This window comes from Megalops cyprinoides, chromosome 13 (genome assembly GCF_013368585.1).
Source record: "Megalops cyprinoides isolate fMegCyp1 chromosome 13, fMegCyp1.pri, whole genome shotgun sequence".
Lineage (NCBI taxonomy): Eukaryota > Metazoa > Chordata > Actinopteri > Elopiformes > Megalopidae > Megalops > Megalops cyprinoides.
The window spans coordinates 16,940,802-16,956,814 of NC_050595.1; the positions used below are offsets into that span (position 1 = coordinate 16,940,802).

Sequence of the window (16,013 nt, forward strand, 5' to 3'; positions counted from 1 at the left end):
TTTCATGAAATGCCTCATATTTTCGTCTTCCCATTCAGAGAGAAATTCAGCAACGTTGGCTAATTTAAACTAGCTAGCTAGTTTTCGCGCTGCCCGGGAAAGATTATCCGAAAATTGCCGGTTGGTACCATCAAAGAATGAGACTGATAGTTATTTTCATCCTTATACAATGTCAGCATATTAAGCCAGTGATAACTAATCACACTAGCATATCTTTAATACCTAAACACAATGTGGAAGAGCTTGTAGCCGGCCAAACAGCGAGCAAGAATAGAGATATTTTGACAAGATTATTATATTTGCCAATTGCACACTTCCATGTGATCAAATTAGTGTGTAGTTCTGCGCTCGAATATATATCTTATTGCTACATGTTTAGCTTGTTATTTAACGTTAAGTGGCTAGCTAGCTCATTTAGCTTGCTACTTCCTTAGCTTGCTAATAACATCGTCGGCATCGCTCTGTCTCAAGTATTTTAAGTGATCAGATGTCAAATACGAGTATATTTATTCAAGAGGAAACCTCAGACATATCAGTGTTTTGGGGAACACTTCGTACTAAAAGGAATATTCTAATGTTATTAAAGGGCTATTGTGTTTGAAGCAGTATTTCAGCTTTTGTTGCTTGATTTCCTGTCGCTACAATAAGTAGCTGTTTTACCTACAAGAAATGACGTCCTAAACGTTGTAACAGCCTAGCCTGGTTTGTTTTCGTAACTCCATAGATACAATAGCAAGACTACATGCCAAAATGCTTGACCAGGTGAATGTGGACATTGTTTCACATTCATTGTCAAGAATGCGAATGCTTAACAGCTGTGAACTGACCGCACGGCAGTTTTGGGCGTCATTTGCCTTAAACATCAGCTATCACTATTACTAATACTTAATGCATGTGTCGACAGGCGGCCCGCTGGTCTGTAATTTGGTTTGTTGTTAATATGCCACTGTAAAGGGCGAAACTAACAGCCTATGGACAGATTGTATAGGAAATATTTGTAGATTTACTTGTACTTGTAGATTACTTGTACTTAATGTACAAGTATTACATGAGGGAAAAGCTGTGAGCAAGATGATTGATGTTGAGAGAAAGGCAAGGAAGAATCTAGAGTGATCAGTAGGTTTTTGGCAGAAGGGGGTAGAGTGTGTGTGTCTGCTAGTTTGGCTAGCTAGGAGAGTTAGTGTATGACTGTTAAGACTTTGTGTTTGTTTGTAACAAGCTCTTTTGCCTTTGCTTTAGGTGGGCTGACCCCCCCCCCCCCTCCCCTTACAACCCCACCCCTATTTTGTGAAGTGATGAAGATGGCAGCAGCAGTGCCACAGGTGTAGCGCAGGTCTGAGTGGCTCCTGCAGGTGTGGCTGGTGGGGTGGCGGGACCCTCTATGCTGCTCCAGCCATGGACCCCCTGCAGGAGGAGAGTGAGCGGCCGGGGCGGAGCAGCAGGGCGGGTCGCAGCAGCAAGGCAGGGCAGGGGCGGAGTGGTGTCCTTATGGTGGGGCCCAACTTCCGAGTTGGGAAGAAGATTGGCTGTGGAAACTTTGGCGAGCTGAAACTGGGTAAGGAAACAGTGTGCCAGACTGACATGCGGCGGTCTTTCCTGGGCTAAAATTCCTCATTAATTATGTGGCAGAGCTGAAGTGAGTAACCCGTGCGAGCCCTGCATAAAGCCTGTGGGGTAGTGGGTAGCAGGTAGCCAAGCAGTTGCAGCAGTCACACCACTCCCTGAGACCTGGTAACTAGCGCTGTTGCCTTTAGCTCAGCTGGCAACGACGCTGGCCGTAAGGGGTTGGCAGTGAGCAGTGAGAACCCAGGTTCGAAACTCGCTCACTTGCTGACCCACACCTGTTACTAATACACATCTTTGTATATTTGTATATATATATTTACCATTTAAATCAGTGCTTTCATTGTTTGGAATTCAACTCCTGTTCTTAACAAGTTATCACTGCCAGGTAGCCCACTGACTTTGCAGTTTGGTAGCTTAAATGATGTACATACACTGTCTGCAATGCAGTAACAACATCTGTGCCAGAGCACTTGAAGTGTTGTAATAAAAGACACTCCTTCCCCAGCAATCTCTCAACTTCATCTGTAGCTGAAATATTGATGTTGTTTGTACATACTACATACAACATAACACTCATTCTTGCTAACTTCAAGTCTGTCCTGACTTGCTTTTTCTGTGAACATGTTTGCCCCATGTATCCAATGACTTTTACAGGATTCTTACACAGTTTGGATGCCCACCAATTTTGCAGAACACAAGTGGCCATTTTGTTTTCATCTGGTTCTTTTTCTTTTTTATAATCTCTATCTCTGCTGTCCCTCAAGGTTAGAGTCTCCACCCCTTAACACTGAATCCCTTCCCTCAGGGTCTGAGTCTCTCACCTCTTGATCTCTCACCTTAACTGTCCCCCTGTGCACATGATGTGATGATGCTGTGCATCCTCTCCTTTGGCTATCCCTGTTCAGTAGCTTCAACACCCAGCCTTTCCACTGCTCTCCTCGCTGACCTCCTCTAATTTGTAGTTCTGAGAGAGAAGATGATATGCTAATGCATGTGAAAGTATCAGCAGCGGTGTGGTGTAGTTGTAAGGAGCAGGGCTTGTAATTTGTTTTTCAAAAAGTTCATGTTTTGCTCACACCCACTGGTCTTGGAGTGTTGTTAGCCTGGTCTGACACTGTTGCTCATTTAACTTGAATGGTTACACTTATGTTCTATTGTGCTGGAATTCAGTCTGGATAAGAGTGCCTGCTAAACGCATGTAATGTAATGTAACGCAACCAAAAAGTTGCTGGTTCGATTCCTCGCTAGGGCGCTGTTGTTGTACCCTTGGGGAAGGCACTTAATCCACAGTTGCCTCAGAAAATATCCAGCTGTATAAATGGATAACGTAAGAATTGTAACCTATGTGAGTCACTCTGGATAACAGCGTCTGCTAAATGACAGTAATATAATGTTATCATGAAGGTAATGTAATGTTATCATCCAAGATTTATGCTCCCACTACATTGGCACCCTGTGTCCTTTCCTAGAGCATTTGGCTTGTAGTTTTATAATCATGTTAAGATTTTAAATTGGACCACAATAGTTTTCTTCAGTTTTCTGCTCAGGGAGAAATCTTGAATCATGTGAAGAGCTGTGTCGTCTGATTCTACAGCAGTGCGAAGACAGGGGGCAATTCAGGACTGTTTTCTCTCTCCAGGCTGCCAGTTATATTTGCTATGGATGAATCAACTCAAACTGACACTGCAGAAGCATCACTTTCTGTCAGATATTATGACAGTGGCATTTTCAAGGCAGAAACTATTTACAGACTATGAGCTGCGTGGACCTAGACTGCAGGTGAAATGTGGAGAGGGATGGTGGCTAGCGTCAGCCTGTCATTGCAGTTCTTAGTTATACAAGAATGTTAGATTTGTAGTGTACAGAGCTGTTGTCACCCCTCCTGGTAGGTTGCCAAAAGAGAGACAGGAAGACGTCTTGGTACAGTTGCACAGAAATTACTAAGACATTTCTTAAATATATCTTATTTTATGCTATATTTCAATTTTTCTGGTATTAATATTAAATGAATAAATGTAAATGTAATAAACATTTGCAAGTGTATAGTGGCTTTTCTTTGGACCTGTACATTAGTACTTTTTTGTAGTTGGAATATTCATAGCATGAATCTACAAACTGAAATGTTGTTGTTGCTGTATATTGGGTATTGACAGCTAGATACAAAGTTGATGGTATGTAACTGTTCTCTGCATACTGTTCAGAAGCACTGTTTGGAGCTAGACTTTATAACAAAACATAAAAGCAAAATGCGACACACCTAAACTATTTTTACATAATGAAGGAACAGGCCAGCCAAGCAAAGTGAAATTATGCCATAATCCACTATGAGCACTTAATTTAATTGTTAGGGCCGATCATTGTATTCAGAGCAGCATTTTCCCAGTATACAGCTTTTGTGATGCAATTGTTATGGATAATATAATTTTTCAAATGCAACAACTGTTCATGCACATCATTTAACCAAATGAATTGACTTGCTGATTAACCTGCCCGTTTGTAGTCTACTTTGAAACATTAATCAAATCATGCACCTCAAAATAAAGCAACTATGTACTTTATGTCTCTTCTCTCTCGTTCCAGGTAAAAATCTTTACACCAACGAATATGTAGCCATCAAACTGGTAAGTGCTGCTTTGACTCTTCTGCTTGTGATTTCTGGATTTGAGCGACGGCTCCATTAGAGCGCTAATCTCCTAATGTGCTAATCTACTGGGAGAGTGCTACTCTTGTACAATGAGTTGTTTTGTGCGTTTTTGACGTCAGTTGCATTTGTGGTGTAGCCCTGAGATTGCGTAAATGAACAAAACCAACCTGTGTAAGTCTCTTAATAGAGAGCAGGAGATGAGTGTTTGGAGAGGGGTAATGCTTGTCTGTAGTGCACTCTACTTGATCAATATCAGGAAGCCCTGAACAGACCGTAATGTTCTGCCCTTAATGTTGAAACCCTTATGTTCAGGCCTGAATGTGATATTTCACTATGGAATGCCGTGGTAAAGTAGCGTGTTGAATATTGACACTGAATATTGACATTAGTGTGCATCGGTTGTTGTAGTAAACATTGTTTAGGTTACAGTTTTTCCCTCTGTCTTCCAGGAGCCAGTGAAGTCCAGGACACCCCAGCTACATCTGGAGTATCGCTTCTATAAAACCTTGGGAAGCACAGGTACAGGTGAGTCTTGGGGGAGGCCGTCATTGGTAACATTCTGGGTGTGTTTTACCACAGTGTTCTGTGATTTCAGCCAGTCGGTGTCTGTACTATGCCACACACATTGTTACAGAGTTACTGTGATGTGGGCAACATATTGCTAAATCACGCTTGTCTGTCTTTCACATTACATCTATTCTTTATGCTTCATGTTGTGCTTCAGAACCAAAATCACGAGGGAGAAAAGGTTGCCTTATGACCATAGAGTGAAGCTGTAATATTGACAGGAATACAGAGCAATTTCCAGACTGGAAAGATTATGAGGGTAGTTTTAATTTGTCCCATGACACAAACCCATCACCAGACCAGAATACCAATCACAATGTCCAGGCTGCCAATGTGGAGGTGATGTAACACTGCATGCCAGAAAATAAAGTATAAATCACTGTCTCTTGCTCTCTCCCTCCCTCTCTCCTCCCCTCACTCTCCCCCTCTCTCTCTTCCTCTCTCTAGTGGAGGGCCTGCCACAGGTCTTTTACTTTGGTCCATGTGGAAAGCATAATGCCCTGGTGTTGGAGCTGTTAGGCCCCAGTCTGGAGGACCTGTTTGACCTGTGCGAGCGCAGCTTCTCTCTGAAGACTGTCCTGATGATCGCCATTCAGCTGGTGTGTATGAACACCTTGTCAGACTCCTGTCCAGACTGCATATAAGCTGTGTTTATGTGTGGGGAATGAGTGAGTGTCTGTGTTTGTGTGTAGTCTGCGTGTGGGTGTGACTGTTTAATCCTGTGTCTGTGCAGATCTCTCGGATGGAGTATGTTCACTCCAGGAACCTAATCTACAGGGACGTGAAGCCTGAGAACTTTCTGATTGGTCTCCAAGGAAACAAAAAGGAGCACATCATTCATATCATCGACTTTGGCCTTGCCAAGGAATACATCGATCCTGAAACCAAAAAACACATCCCCTACCGTGAGCATAAGAGCCTCACAGGGACCGCTCGCTACATGTCCGTTAACACTCACCTGGGAAAAGGTACATGTGATCTCTTACACACACACACACACACGCATGCACGCACACTCTGTCTCTTGCACATACAATCTTACATACACATGCACTCTCCATTGCACACAAATACACAAATCATGCATGCATGCATGCTCAAATGCCCGCACACGCGCGCACACACACACACACACACTTTCTCTCTGTCTCTCTTGCCCACACACACACGTACGCACACATATACTCCCTCACACATACATGCACACGTTGAATAGATAAAACAATTACTTTACTGAAATACTGTAAATAATGGGAAATCTCTGATTGTTGTTTTTCTGGTGCACTCCAACATCAGTAAGCTCCTGCACTGGAGGAATTACGTGCCGTGCCAGACACACTGTAATGCTTTGCACAGCAAAGTCTGGAGTCATTAATATAGTTGCCTCCCCAGTTATGTAATAATAACTCCACAGCATGATGGCATATTTGCTTTGTCTTATTTCAGAGCAGAGTCGGCGAGATGACCTAGAAGCATTAGGACACATGTTCATGTACTTCCTGCGGGGGAGTCTCCCTTGGCAGGGGCTAAAGGTGGGTTACCACTGCATGAGCAGGAGAGACTGAGACTCATTTTACCCTGTGAGAGACTGACTCTTTTCCTCTGTTAGAGATGACTCTTTCCCTCTGTGAAAGGCTGTGACTTTGTGTGCCCCCTGAGAGACTGTGAGTCCTTCTTTATTACAGACTGTGACTCTTTTCCTTTGTGAGAGAGACTGTGACTCTGTTTCATACCTGTAGGCCGACACCCTGAAAGAGCGATACCAGAAGATAGGAGAGACTAAACGCAACACTCCGATTGAGGTCCTCTGTGAAAACTTTCCAGGTACTCTCCACAGTGACCTCTGACCCCTGACCCAGAGAGCAATCTGTAATGTCAGGTTTGCAGTTAGGCTGGCTGTTAGGTATTAGGTTTTAAACTTTGGAGTGTCCGTGTTCTTGCTCTTTGTAGTGGGTATGTTCTGAGCCAGAACTGTGTTGACTCTACAGAGGAAATGGCCACGTATCTTCGCTATGTGAGACGACTGGATTTCTTTGAGAAGCCAGATTACGAGTACCTGAGGAGGCTCTTCACCGAGCTGTTTGAACGGAAGGGATACACCTTTGACCACACCTACGACTGGGTCGGCCGACAGATTGTAAGTGACTGGCAGTGGCACCAACTAATGGGAAGTGATCTCCCTTACGCTCATAATCATCCATAGTGCTTGCTGCTTTTAATGAAAAAGAAAGCAACACAATGGTGTAGATCCCAAGTACAGAGACCTAGAGGGTAAAAAATGATCTCTCTTGCTCTCCCTCTTTGTTCTCACTCTCAATTTCTTGCTCTCTCTCTGACCCCCCATTCCCTCCCCAGCCTTCACCAATAGGGACCGTCCATGTGGATTTGGGGGCGTCAGCTGCCGTGCGAGAGAGCCACACCCCTATAGACCGGCCAGCCCAACACCAGCCACAGCAGACCCAGGTAACCCTATCATTTCATATAAATCAGGTGTGTGAAGTTGGACAGGTTTAGATTCCTGTGTGAGGAGGATCAGGTCTGAGCAGTTGTGCAACAGGAAGTGTTTGGTGTCTCATAGATGAGCAGTAGTGTAGTTGTAGATGTTTTGATACAGAGGTACAGTCAGCTGAGTCTGAGTCAGGTGACTGCTGGGTGGACTTGAGTGGTGGGACTGTTTGACCACAGACGCATCCCGTGGTCCTCGCTCTTCATCACTCTGGCCCAGTCACATCCCTCAGAGCTGACTCCAGGGTCAGCTTGCCACACACTGTCCATGTACAGGTGGTCTCAGCTGTGCCAGTCTAACAGATGCCTCTCAAAAAGTTGCTGAATATCTACTTCATTTTCATTTCTTGTCCTTTGGTTCTCAGTTGCAGTTTGTGCTTCCTTTATCCATTCCTTTATTTCTTCCTTTATTCAATCTTTACAGAACAATATCCATTATAATTATATTTAAAGTGATGCTATAGAGAAAGTGGACAATGAAGCACCTTTGCACAGTAGGACAGGTATATTGACAGCGGTACATGGGATAGTCCAAAAGGATGGGTTTACTGACATAGGTACACAGAACCACAAGCGCAAGTCTGTAGAATCTTGAATGACCTGCAGAAACTTGTACAGCAACAGAATCTGCTCTGTGATCTCATGATCTCATTTAGGATTGTGCTCTTTGATCATGAGAAATTTTAGGGTTTTGCTCTGATCATGAGATCTTGCGTATGGGGTGTCTATCTGTGTCTCAGGCACTCAGTCTGACCAATGGGAAGCTGAATGCTGAGGAACCACAGCCAGCCCACACTAATCCACCAATCACAGCGCAGATGGAAGCAGAAGTGGTTGAGGAGGCAAAGTATGTATGAAAATTCCTCGTTTTCCCAAAATACTCTGATATTCTACTCGTCCTATGAGCAAATATTAAGTTGTGAAGTCGTATCCTCTGTACTAGACCAGAACAGTAAAAGCCTGTCTGTCTCCCTGTCCATCTGTCTCTGTCTGTGCCCAGGTACTGCTGCTTCTTCAGGCGGAAACAGAAGAGTTCCCCGCGACACAAGTGACCCCTCAGTTCCTCTGTCTCCCTTCCTGATGAGGAGCCACCTGCAGGAGTGGCGGTGCCCACACAGGCAGTGCACACAGTAGAGAAGAGATGGCACCAGGATGGTGTCTGGCCCTGTGCTGGCCACCCTGCAGTTGCCCTTGTCTTTGTGATTTTTTTTTAGTTTCTTCCTGGTTGGCTGGAAGCTGTGAGATCTTCCTCTGCTGCCCCCCCCACGTGCCCTTCCACCCCCCCCGTGCTCTCCCACCCCAGGGACGTCAGACATGGCTCTCACCTGTTCGGGGGGGGTCCTCTGTCTGTCAGGTGATGGCATCTTTGTCTGTGCTGATTTTCTGCCTCATTATCCTGTTGGCCTCTTTGACAGAGAGTCTCACAGCCCTATGCTTACCTCCCCCCTGTCAGAGAAAACATGAACGCAGACCATGTCTGTGCTGTTAGACACCAGGCCCTTTATCAGGTGGTTCAATCCAAATCCAGACCTCCTAAGGACTGGATGTGCTACTGGACCATCTGCCTATTGCAGTGATCCATTCTGAGGCCAAATGAAGGTGTGGGATATGGGGGTTTTGTCCGTGGCCGTGGTTCTGCTCTCCTGCTCAGTGTGACATGACAGCTTCTCTGCAGATGTACATGAAATTGACTCAGAAGGAATACATGGCAGGAGTCCTAACAGCAGGATGTGCTGGGGTCACAAGGCCAAGGGCAACCATCTCTGGTTAAGGGGAATGATGATGTGCAGCACAGAGTCAGCAGCTGGGTCTCTGTTTATTTCACTACACCCTACAAGCCTTGAACTTTATAATTTCATTTCATAGAATAAAGAAACGTGAAACTAAGCAAGCTCCTGCTAACGCTGACATTCCTGTCTAAAGCCTTAATTAGTAAGACTCCCCACAGCTCCTGCTAGTGCTAACAGTCACTCTCCTGTGTGAAGCCTTTATTAGTACGACTCCGCACAGCCCCTGCTAATGCAAACGCTAACACTCCTGTCTAAAGCCTTAATTAGCGATATGAAGTTTCTTGGGTAATTGGGATGTAATGTCTTAGGGACGCTGGGGATTGTCTGTTTTCTAGTGACTGACGCTCACATTTTGTCTATTCAGTTTGCTCTCTGTCCTAACATGCATTGTAGGCTTTTAATTGAATTGGTTGGAAAATCTCATGGTTTACAGAGTACAAAGCACAGCTATTAGTCATAATCAGTACAGAGTGGGTGTCCCTTCCTACAGCCCTGCAGGATCAGCAGGTGAAGGCTGCCCTGTGATCATACCTCCAGGGCAGCTCAGATGCAGAGCCTAAGGATTTCTTTGCAGGGTGTCTCAGAACTAACTGGACATGTAATTATTACACTGGAAATCTGTAGTGGTCAGTTTACAATAAATATACATAATGAACATTGGGCATGATGAGGGCTGGAATGGTTGAAGTATTATTTCCAGCAGGTATACTGGAAAGAAGTATGTGCTCCTTGGTTATATAATAATTCTGAAATCACTGTTATAGAATTGTTGCAATTTCAGATGGAGAGAGGCTCTGTGAGATATGACAGCAGTAGTATAAGTTCTTTAAATTGTAGATTTTACAATATGTTTTTTGTTTGTTTGCTGGATTATGTAAAAGATGTATCTGTTGAATTATTTTATTCAGAACTGGGGAAAGCAGGCATGTGCAGTACTGGTTTATTTCTTATTCTGACAGTGGTATGAAAGCTGTGGTTAAGAAGTACTCAAATTGTACTTTAAATATATATACTCTACTGAATATATATACAGAGCTGGAATATGAATGCTTCGTCAGAATATATTTTATTGGTTAACTGGTCAAGGGCTTCAATTGTAAAGGACCCATTTTGTGTTTTTAAATTGTTTTTATTATTTTTAAGTTGTAGAAATTTTAAGATCCTAATGCCTTTTTTCTGTCTAAAGTGATTGCAAACCCAAGGCTTCATGTGAAAAAATGACCTTTCGCCTTTCAAAAGGTTATTTTTTAACCCTTGTGTAAAAGGAAACCTGGGGTTCACCCTTTTTATGAACAAATAAAACTCCAAAAAATTTCAAAGCTTTTGTTTCATTACGTATGAAACCTGCATAGTCCAGATGGAAGAGATTCCCAGCCAAGTGAAACACCCTTGTTCATTGCTGAGAACTGTACACAGAATGTACTACATGTCAAGGCTCAGAGTGTATACCTCCTTGACAGTGGATCTCAGTGGATCAGTTAGCTCCCAAATTTACACCCAAATGTTTAGTATAATAATCTGATTTTACAAATTGTAAATTGTAAATTTAGATGTGTTAAATTTAAATCCCTTAAATGTAGACGTATAATAAATTCACACAAAAGAGCATCTATACTTACTTCTACTGTATAAAATATGTGAATATTCATAAATACATTAGTTTTAAATCAAGGCACATCTGCTAATTAAGCAGCTGTGCTGAATTATAGTTATATCCTGCGCTATAATGTGCTACTGTCACAAATAAAACAGATGGCAATGCACATATACAATGTTGTAATACATTTTCAATGTACTAAAACCTTGGTTGCAGCGCTACCTAGTGACTTAAAATGCTTAATGTTATTCTGCGTTCGGACATGTGCGAACGGTGTGTATGGTAGTTGAGGGCAGCCCTTATAGCTTTCAGCATTGATTTTTTTATGTTGCTGTTAGAAATTTGTCATAAGAATCTTAATTTTAATTTTTTTCGTTCATCATCGAAAAGAAACATTTCCGGATAAAACTGAAAGTTTACTTTAGTGGGCAAGTGACATTTGAACATCTATATGTAATTACACACCTCCACCTCTAGATGGCAACAGTCGTGAATCATTCCTGTTTTTACTTCCGACTCCCCTGTTAAACTTCCGCTCTCGCCTCTGCCTGCCCTCTTCTACCAGCCCGATCCAACATGGTGGGTGCCCTGAGATCGTATTCGTTTTAAAATCTATCTCAATCCTTAGTTCATGTTGATCGTATAAACATTTCTTAAGTATTTTTGTGTAAATTAAAATGTCTTGAATTGTCACAATGAAGTATCGGAAAAGAATGCACATAATAAGATGATATTTAATGTGTTTAAAATGAGCGCTATGTCAGCGGAAGGAATGGAGTTGTGTGCCTGACTAGCTTGTTGGCTTCTTGCTCAGTAATGCTGTTTCACTATTTTTTGTTTGTTTGTTTTAAATTTCAGAACCGAAGCTCACTTGCGAATAATTTATGAGTGGTCTAATACACTAGATGCGTTGCTAGCTGATGAGCTAATTGCGAATTTGAGTCAGCTACCTACGGTAGCGATTAGCTCTTTTCTCCTGTGTAATCACAGGGCATGCTTGTTTGGTGTTGAATGTATTGAAAGTGGTGTTGCTATAGGCGGTATCTACTTGTTTAGTCCGGGTGTTCTATCAGTTGCTCGAAATGGTCTCCCTGTCACTTATTGAATGGCAGTGATCGAGCTCAGCGCTGCTGCCGGCTCGTTGATGATACCCAAGGAGTTCACGTTGAAGCGCTCTCCCTGTAAGACGCTGCACGCTACAGCAGCGAGATAAATGTAGCAAGCAGAAAATCAGTAAATGTAAGTTACTTGTAACGGTAAAGAAGCCTTGCAGTGTCGTCCTAATTAACGTGTCCAGTACGGTGCTGCCTGAGGTCTGAGATGGTGCGGAAAGTAATCGCTGGGTGTTCTGTAGGGACGCGTCAGGACCAAGACCGTGAAGAAGGCCGCCCGGGTCATCATTGAGAAGTACTACACCCGGCTGGGCAACGACTTCCACACCAACAAGAGGGTGTGCGAGGAGATCGCCATCATCCCCAGCAAGAAACTGCGCAACAAGATCGCTGGGTGAGTAAGTTTGGGAAAAGTGCCGAACCCCCGGCTTCGATGCTGTAGGTCTCAATTCGCGCTAACAGTTTCTCAGTTTTGCGGTATTTGAAATATTTTGTTAGTAATTACTAGCCATATACTGCCGTTTTGCCTGTCTACAGACTGTAAAATAGCGAGAGCTCAACTGTGCACTGTACATCCAGGGGAATTGGCTTCAGTGTAAACTGATTCAGGTAACTAACTTCAGTTTAAAACATTTAGGACTTCCCTAAGGGAAGAATTGATCTTGCTGCAATCTTGGCTTTGTCTTCCCGTTTTCAGGCCATGTAATATTACCTCTTAGGATGGTATGTAGAATGCAAGGCTACATATTTCTCTTTAGGTAAATGCACTGACTGGGTTTGGTAGATGTCCTAAGTCTGTAGACAGGCATGTTGAAGGAGCATGCATGTGTTGTTTCTCCAGGCATTGGCCCTGGATCAGTTCAGCTTTTTTTCTTCTAGTGGTTAGGTTACCTGGTCTGGAGTGGTTTTGGGAGTGCTGATAGTGGGGGATGTGTCTGCAGGTATGTGACCCACCTGATGAAGCGCATTCAGAGGGGCCCCGTCAGAGGCATCTCTATCAAGCTGCAGGAGGAGGAGAGGGAGAGGAGGGACAACTACGTCCCTGAGGTCAGTGTACTGCCCCAAGGCCATAACCTGGAGCCCTGCACCTTCACACATCCAGTGGTCTGAACATCATTTAGACGAGCTGATGATGGACACTAATGATAGACAAATTCACACAGTATTGCTATAATGGGTGTTCTATGCTCATCACCCAGATTTATTGCTCATTCTCTAATAGAGTTAATATACTCAGGTCATTGATAGTTGCCAGGTAAAGCTGCTCTTCTGGGTTGGTATGTGGCACTACATGTCTGTCTGAAATGTAGCATATGCCTCGGCAGGAAAAAGATGTTTCTGTTTACACAGCATGAATAAAATCTATAAAATCAGCTAAAATGAAGTCTGAACATTGAAAATGGGTTGCAAGAAGTGCAGTTTTTAAGAAGCAGGTTTTCCAATCATTTAGCTAAGAGCTTTCATTTGACTGCATTTTGCTTCAATGATAATGTTCAGCTTTGGTATCTGATTTTTCTCCCCTCCAAAATGATATGCATTACAGTAGCATAAATGTAACAGAACATAAGTCAACAAAATTAGGCCAACATTAGTTCATGAAAACACATAACTTGTAATACCCGACCAGAGTCCAACCTATAGTACCAGCATGTTTGTATTCATTCAGATTAGCATATTATGCAGTCTTAACGTATTGAAAAGGAACATACAATTCTGAACTCACTTTTAATTTGAAGTGTACCAGCATTTTAACACAGAACACGGTGAGTCCAGGTGTATCAGAAGTGTCCCTGTATCGAAAGTGACTATGGTATGGTGGTTGCCAGGTCATTGATACTACAGGAAGAGAGAACTGAAAGTCTTTCCCGTGTTTGTTGGGTGTGCCATCCCTGTCAGACCCTGTATCTTTCAGACACCTTTTCATTACCTGTGACATTTATTGAAGAGAGTAATATTGATGCAGTGGAAAATAATTTGACTATAGGTGGAGCCACCATATGTTAGCAGTCACTGGCTCTATTCAATGAGGATTTTGCTTTTACAGTAAAACACTGTGGTTGGAGAAAGTTGATATTGATTATGCATTATAGCTCCTCCCATTTTCGGGTTCACGAAAGTGCATGGCGCTTAAACAATCCCAGAGGTGTCAGACACTGGTACCTGTTATATCAACAATGTCATGCTATGAACCTGCAATCTGGTGTTTTCAGGTCTCTGCACTGGACCAGGAGATCATTGAAGTCGATCCCGACACCAAGGAGATGCTGAAGCTGTTGGTAAGTCCTCAGACGTAAAGCTCTGTGCAGTTTGTAGATGGTGTGCAGAGGCATGGAACATCGCGGCAGATGCCTTTGTAGGATATTACTGTACATATAAAGACTGGCCACAAGACCCTGTATCGAAAGTGACTATGGTATGGTGGTTGCCAGGTCATTGATACTACAGGAAGAGAGAACTGAAAGTCTTTCCCGTGTTTGTTGGGTGTGCCATCCCTGTCAGACCCTGTATCTTTCAGACATTCTGTGTACTGTGCCCTCTAATAACATATATGATTAAAAAGTGGGGAGCCTTTGTTCTTTTAAGGTGAGGTTCAGTATCTAACTGTCCTCTCCTATCCCCTTTCTGTCTCTCAGGACTTCGGCAGTCTCTCCAACCTCCAGGTCACCCAGCCCACAGTGGGAATGAACTTCAAAACACCAAGAGGAGTTTAGTCGTGTAATTTACCACCTCAATAAAGATGACAAAAAACTGAAATCGTTACAGTTCTTTTGTTTGTGAGGAAGGATTGTTCAGTGAATGCTTTCCTTGTGTTTGGGAGAGAAAATGGTTTTGAAGATTGCATCAGGAATATTTTTTGGTACCTATACTCATTCAAAGCGGCTCAATATACAGTATGAAAATATTTTGAAAAGATTTGGGTTTGGTTCAGTTCTGACAAAGCAGAGCCCATAATTCTGAATTCACTTTGAAAAGGAGCTTACCAACATCGCAACAATATGCGGTGAGTCCAGGTGTATCAGAAGTGTCCCTGTATCGAAAGTGACTATGGTATGGTGGTTGCCAGGTCATTGATACTACAGGTAGATGGAACTGAAAGTCTTTCCCGTGTTTGTTTGGTGTGCCATCCCTGTCGGACCCTGTGTCTTTCAGACACCTTTTCATTACCTGTGAGACTTCCCAAATGGCGGGTTTGTGTGGGGGGAAAAACTATTAGCATGAAGGTTTCTGAACCCAGAGTGGGTGGAGATAGCATGTTATGTTAATGTCTAGCTCAGGCAATTAAGATAGCTTCTCAGACACTAAGACTCCAGCCAACTACAGCTGTTTTACTCAGGGACAGGTCAGTAACTGCAAGAGATGTAGAAATGGGTCAATAAATCCAAATGTTTGCATTGCATCCTCACACTGGTTCATGCACTGCTGCATTTTCAGCAAAGGCCTGTAGAAGCGAATGTTTTAGGAGCATTGTGCAGGTTGCACACTGTCTAATTTGGCAGCAAAAACCTCTGAAGCTTCTGTGTCGAATCGACAGCATACCCCTGCAGAGCCCTCTGCGTCGCCACGTACCCCTCCGCAGTCGCCTGACGTGCACCTCCAAAAAATTGTAACTTCGCGTCGAGGTGACGCAGACCGCAAGGGCTGTGATTGGTCCGCTCAGTACATCATTTCCGGCATTTAGCTTTTCTGGTTTCTCCCTCCCGCTATACCGCCATTTTTAAAGTGCTCGTATCGGAGTTGTTTTCTGCGCGAATGAGTAAAAATGAAACTGGTTAATCTTTATTAATATACTATAGGGGACTCATATGCTACTGTCAGTTTATAAAGGTAAAGGCCAATAATGTGTTGGAAGGGATATACTTGCTGCTTTTTTTAGTCCATAAACAAACAAATTGGAAACTTCTAACAAATTGGCACTGAAGGAGGCACAAAGCAAGAATGTACCAAAAATGGGGTAGTAAACAGGATTCACGTTATACTGCAAAAAATACAGTATTCCAAAGGAGGTTGTGCTACGCAATGCCTCAATGTTGTCACTCTAAAATGCTTACAGAAGATCAGAGGGCAACAAGGTTGGACCCAGGCCTCAGGACTTGAGAAAGACTAAGCACTTTTTATATTCTCAATAAAATAAACTAGAGGGCAGAGATGGAAATTAGTTTCAGACTGGCAGCAGGAAGTAGTTCTTAAACAATGATGTATTAATGCAACAAATAACATTCCAAGATTTGTAG

The 16,013-nt window shown here is 43.1% G+C and overlaps 2 protein-coding genes and 3 non-coding genes across 5 annotated transcripts; all 5 read left to right on the forward strand.

Moving 5' to 3' along the window:
• The first annotated feature begins 1,245 nt into the window (after positions 1–1,245).
• On the forward strand, positions 1,246–8,558 carry LOC118788039 (casein kinase I-like). Its single transcript, XM_036543872.1, has 11 exons — positions 1,246–1,555; positions 4,147–4,187; positions 4,660–4,735; positions 5,225–5,376; positions 5,511–5,745; positions 6,224–6,309; positions 6,517–6,601; positions 6,766–6,914; positions 7,133–7,240; positions 8,023–8,129; positions 8,283–8,558. Exons 1-11 carry the CDS (start codon positions 1,396–1,398, stop codon positions 8,332–8,334), a joined length of 1,251 nt encoding a protein of 416 aa, XP_036399765.1. The 5' UTR covers positions 1,246–1,395; the 3' UTR covers positions 8,335–8,558.
• Positions 8,559–11,168: 2,610 nt separating this feature from the next.
• Positions 11,169–14,535, forward strand: LOC118788026 (40S ribosomal protein S17). Its single transcript, XM_036543852.1, has 5 exons — positions 11,169–11,248; positions 12,024–12,175; positions 12,723–12,828; positions 13,992–14,057; positions 14,415–14,535. The coding sequence occupies exons 1-5, from the start codon at positions 11,246–11,248 to the stop codon at positions 14,490–14,492; spliced, it is 405 nt and encodes a 134-aa protein (XP_036399745.1). The 5' UTR covers positions 11,169–11,245; the 3' UTR covers positions 14,493–14,535.
• On the forward strand, positions 13,570–13,696 carry LOC118788591. Its single transcript, XR_005005416.1, has one exon. It is a non-coding gene; the product is annotated as a small nucleolar RNA SNORA71 (small nucleolar RNA).
• LOC118788592 lies at positions 14,173–14,299 on the forward strand. The gene has a single exon (XR_005005417.1). It is a non-coding gene; the product is annotated as a small nucleolar RNA SNORA71 (small nucleolar RNA).
• A 272-nt stretch (positions 14,536–14,807) lies between the features above and the next one.
• Positions 14,808–14,934, forward strand: LOC118788593. Its single transcript, XR_005005418.1, has one exon. It is a non-coding gene; the product is annotated as a small nucleolar RNA SNORA71 (small nucleolar RNA).
• Positions 14,935–16,013: the final 1,079 nt, after the last annotated feature.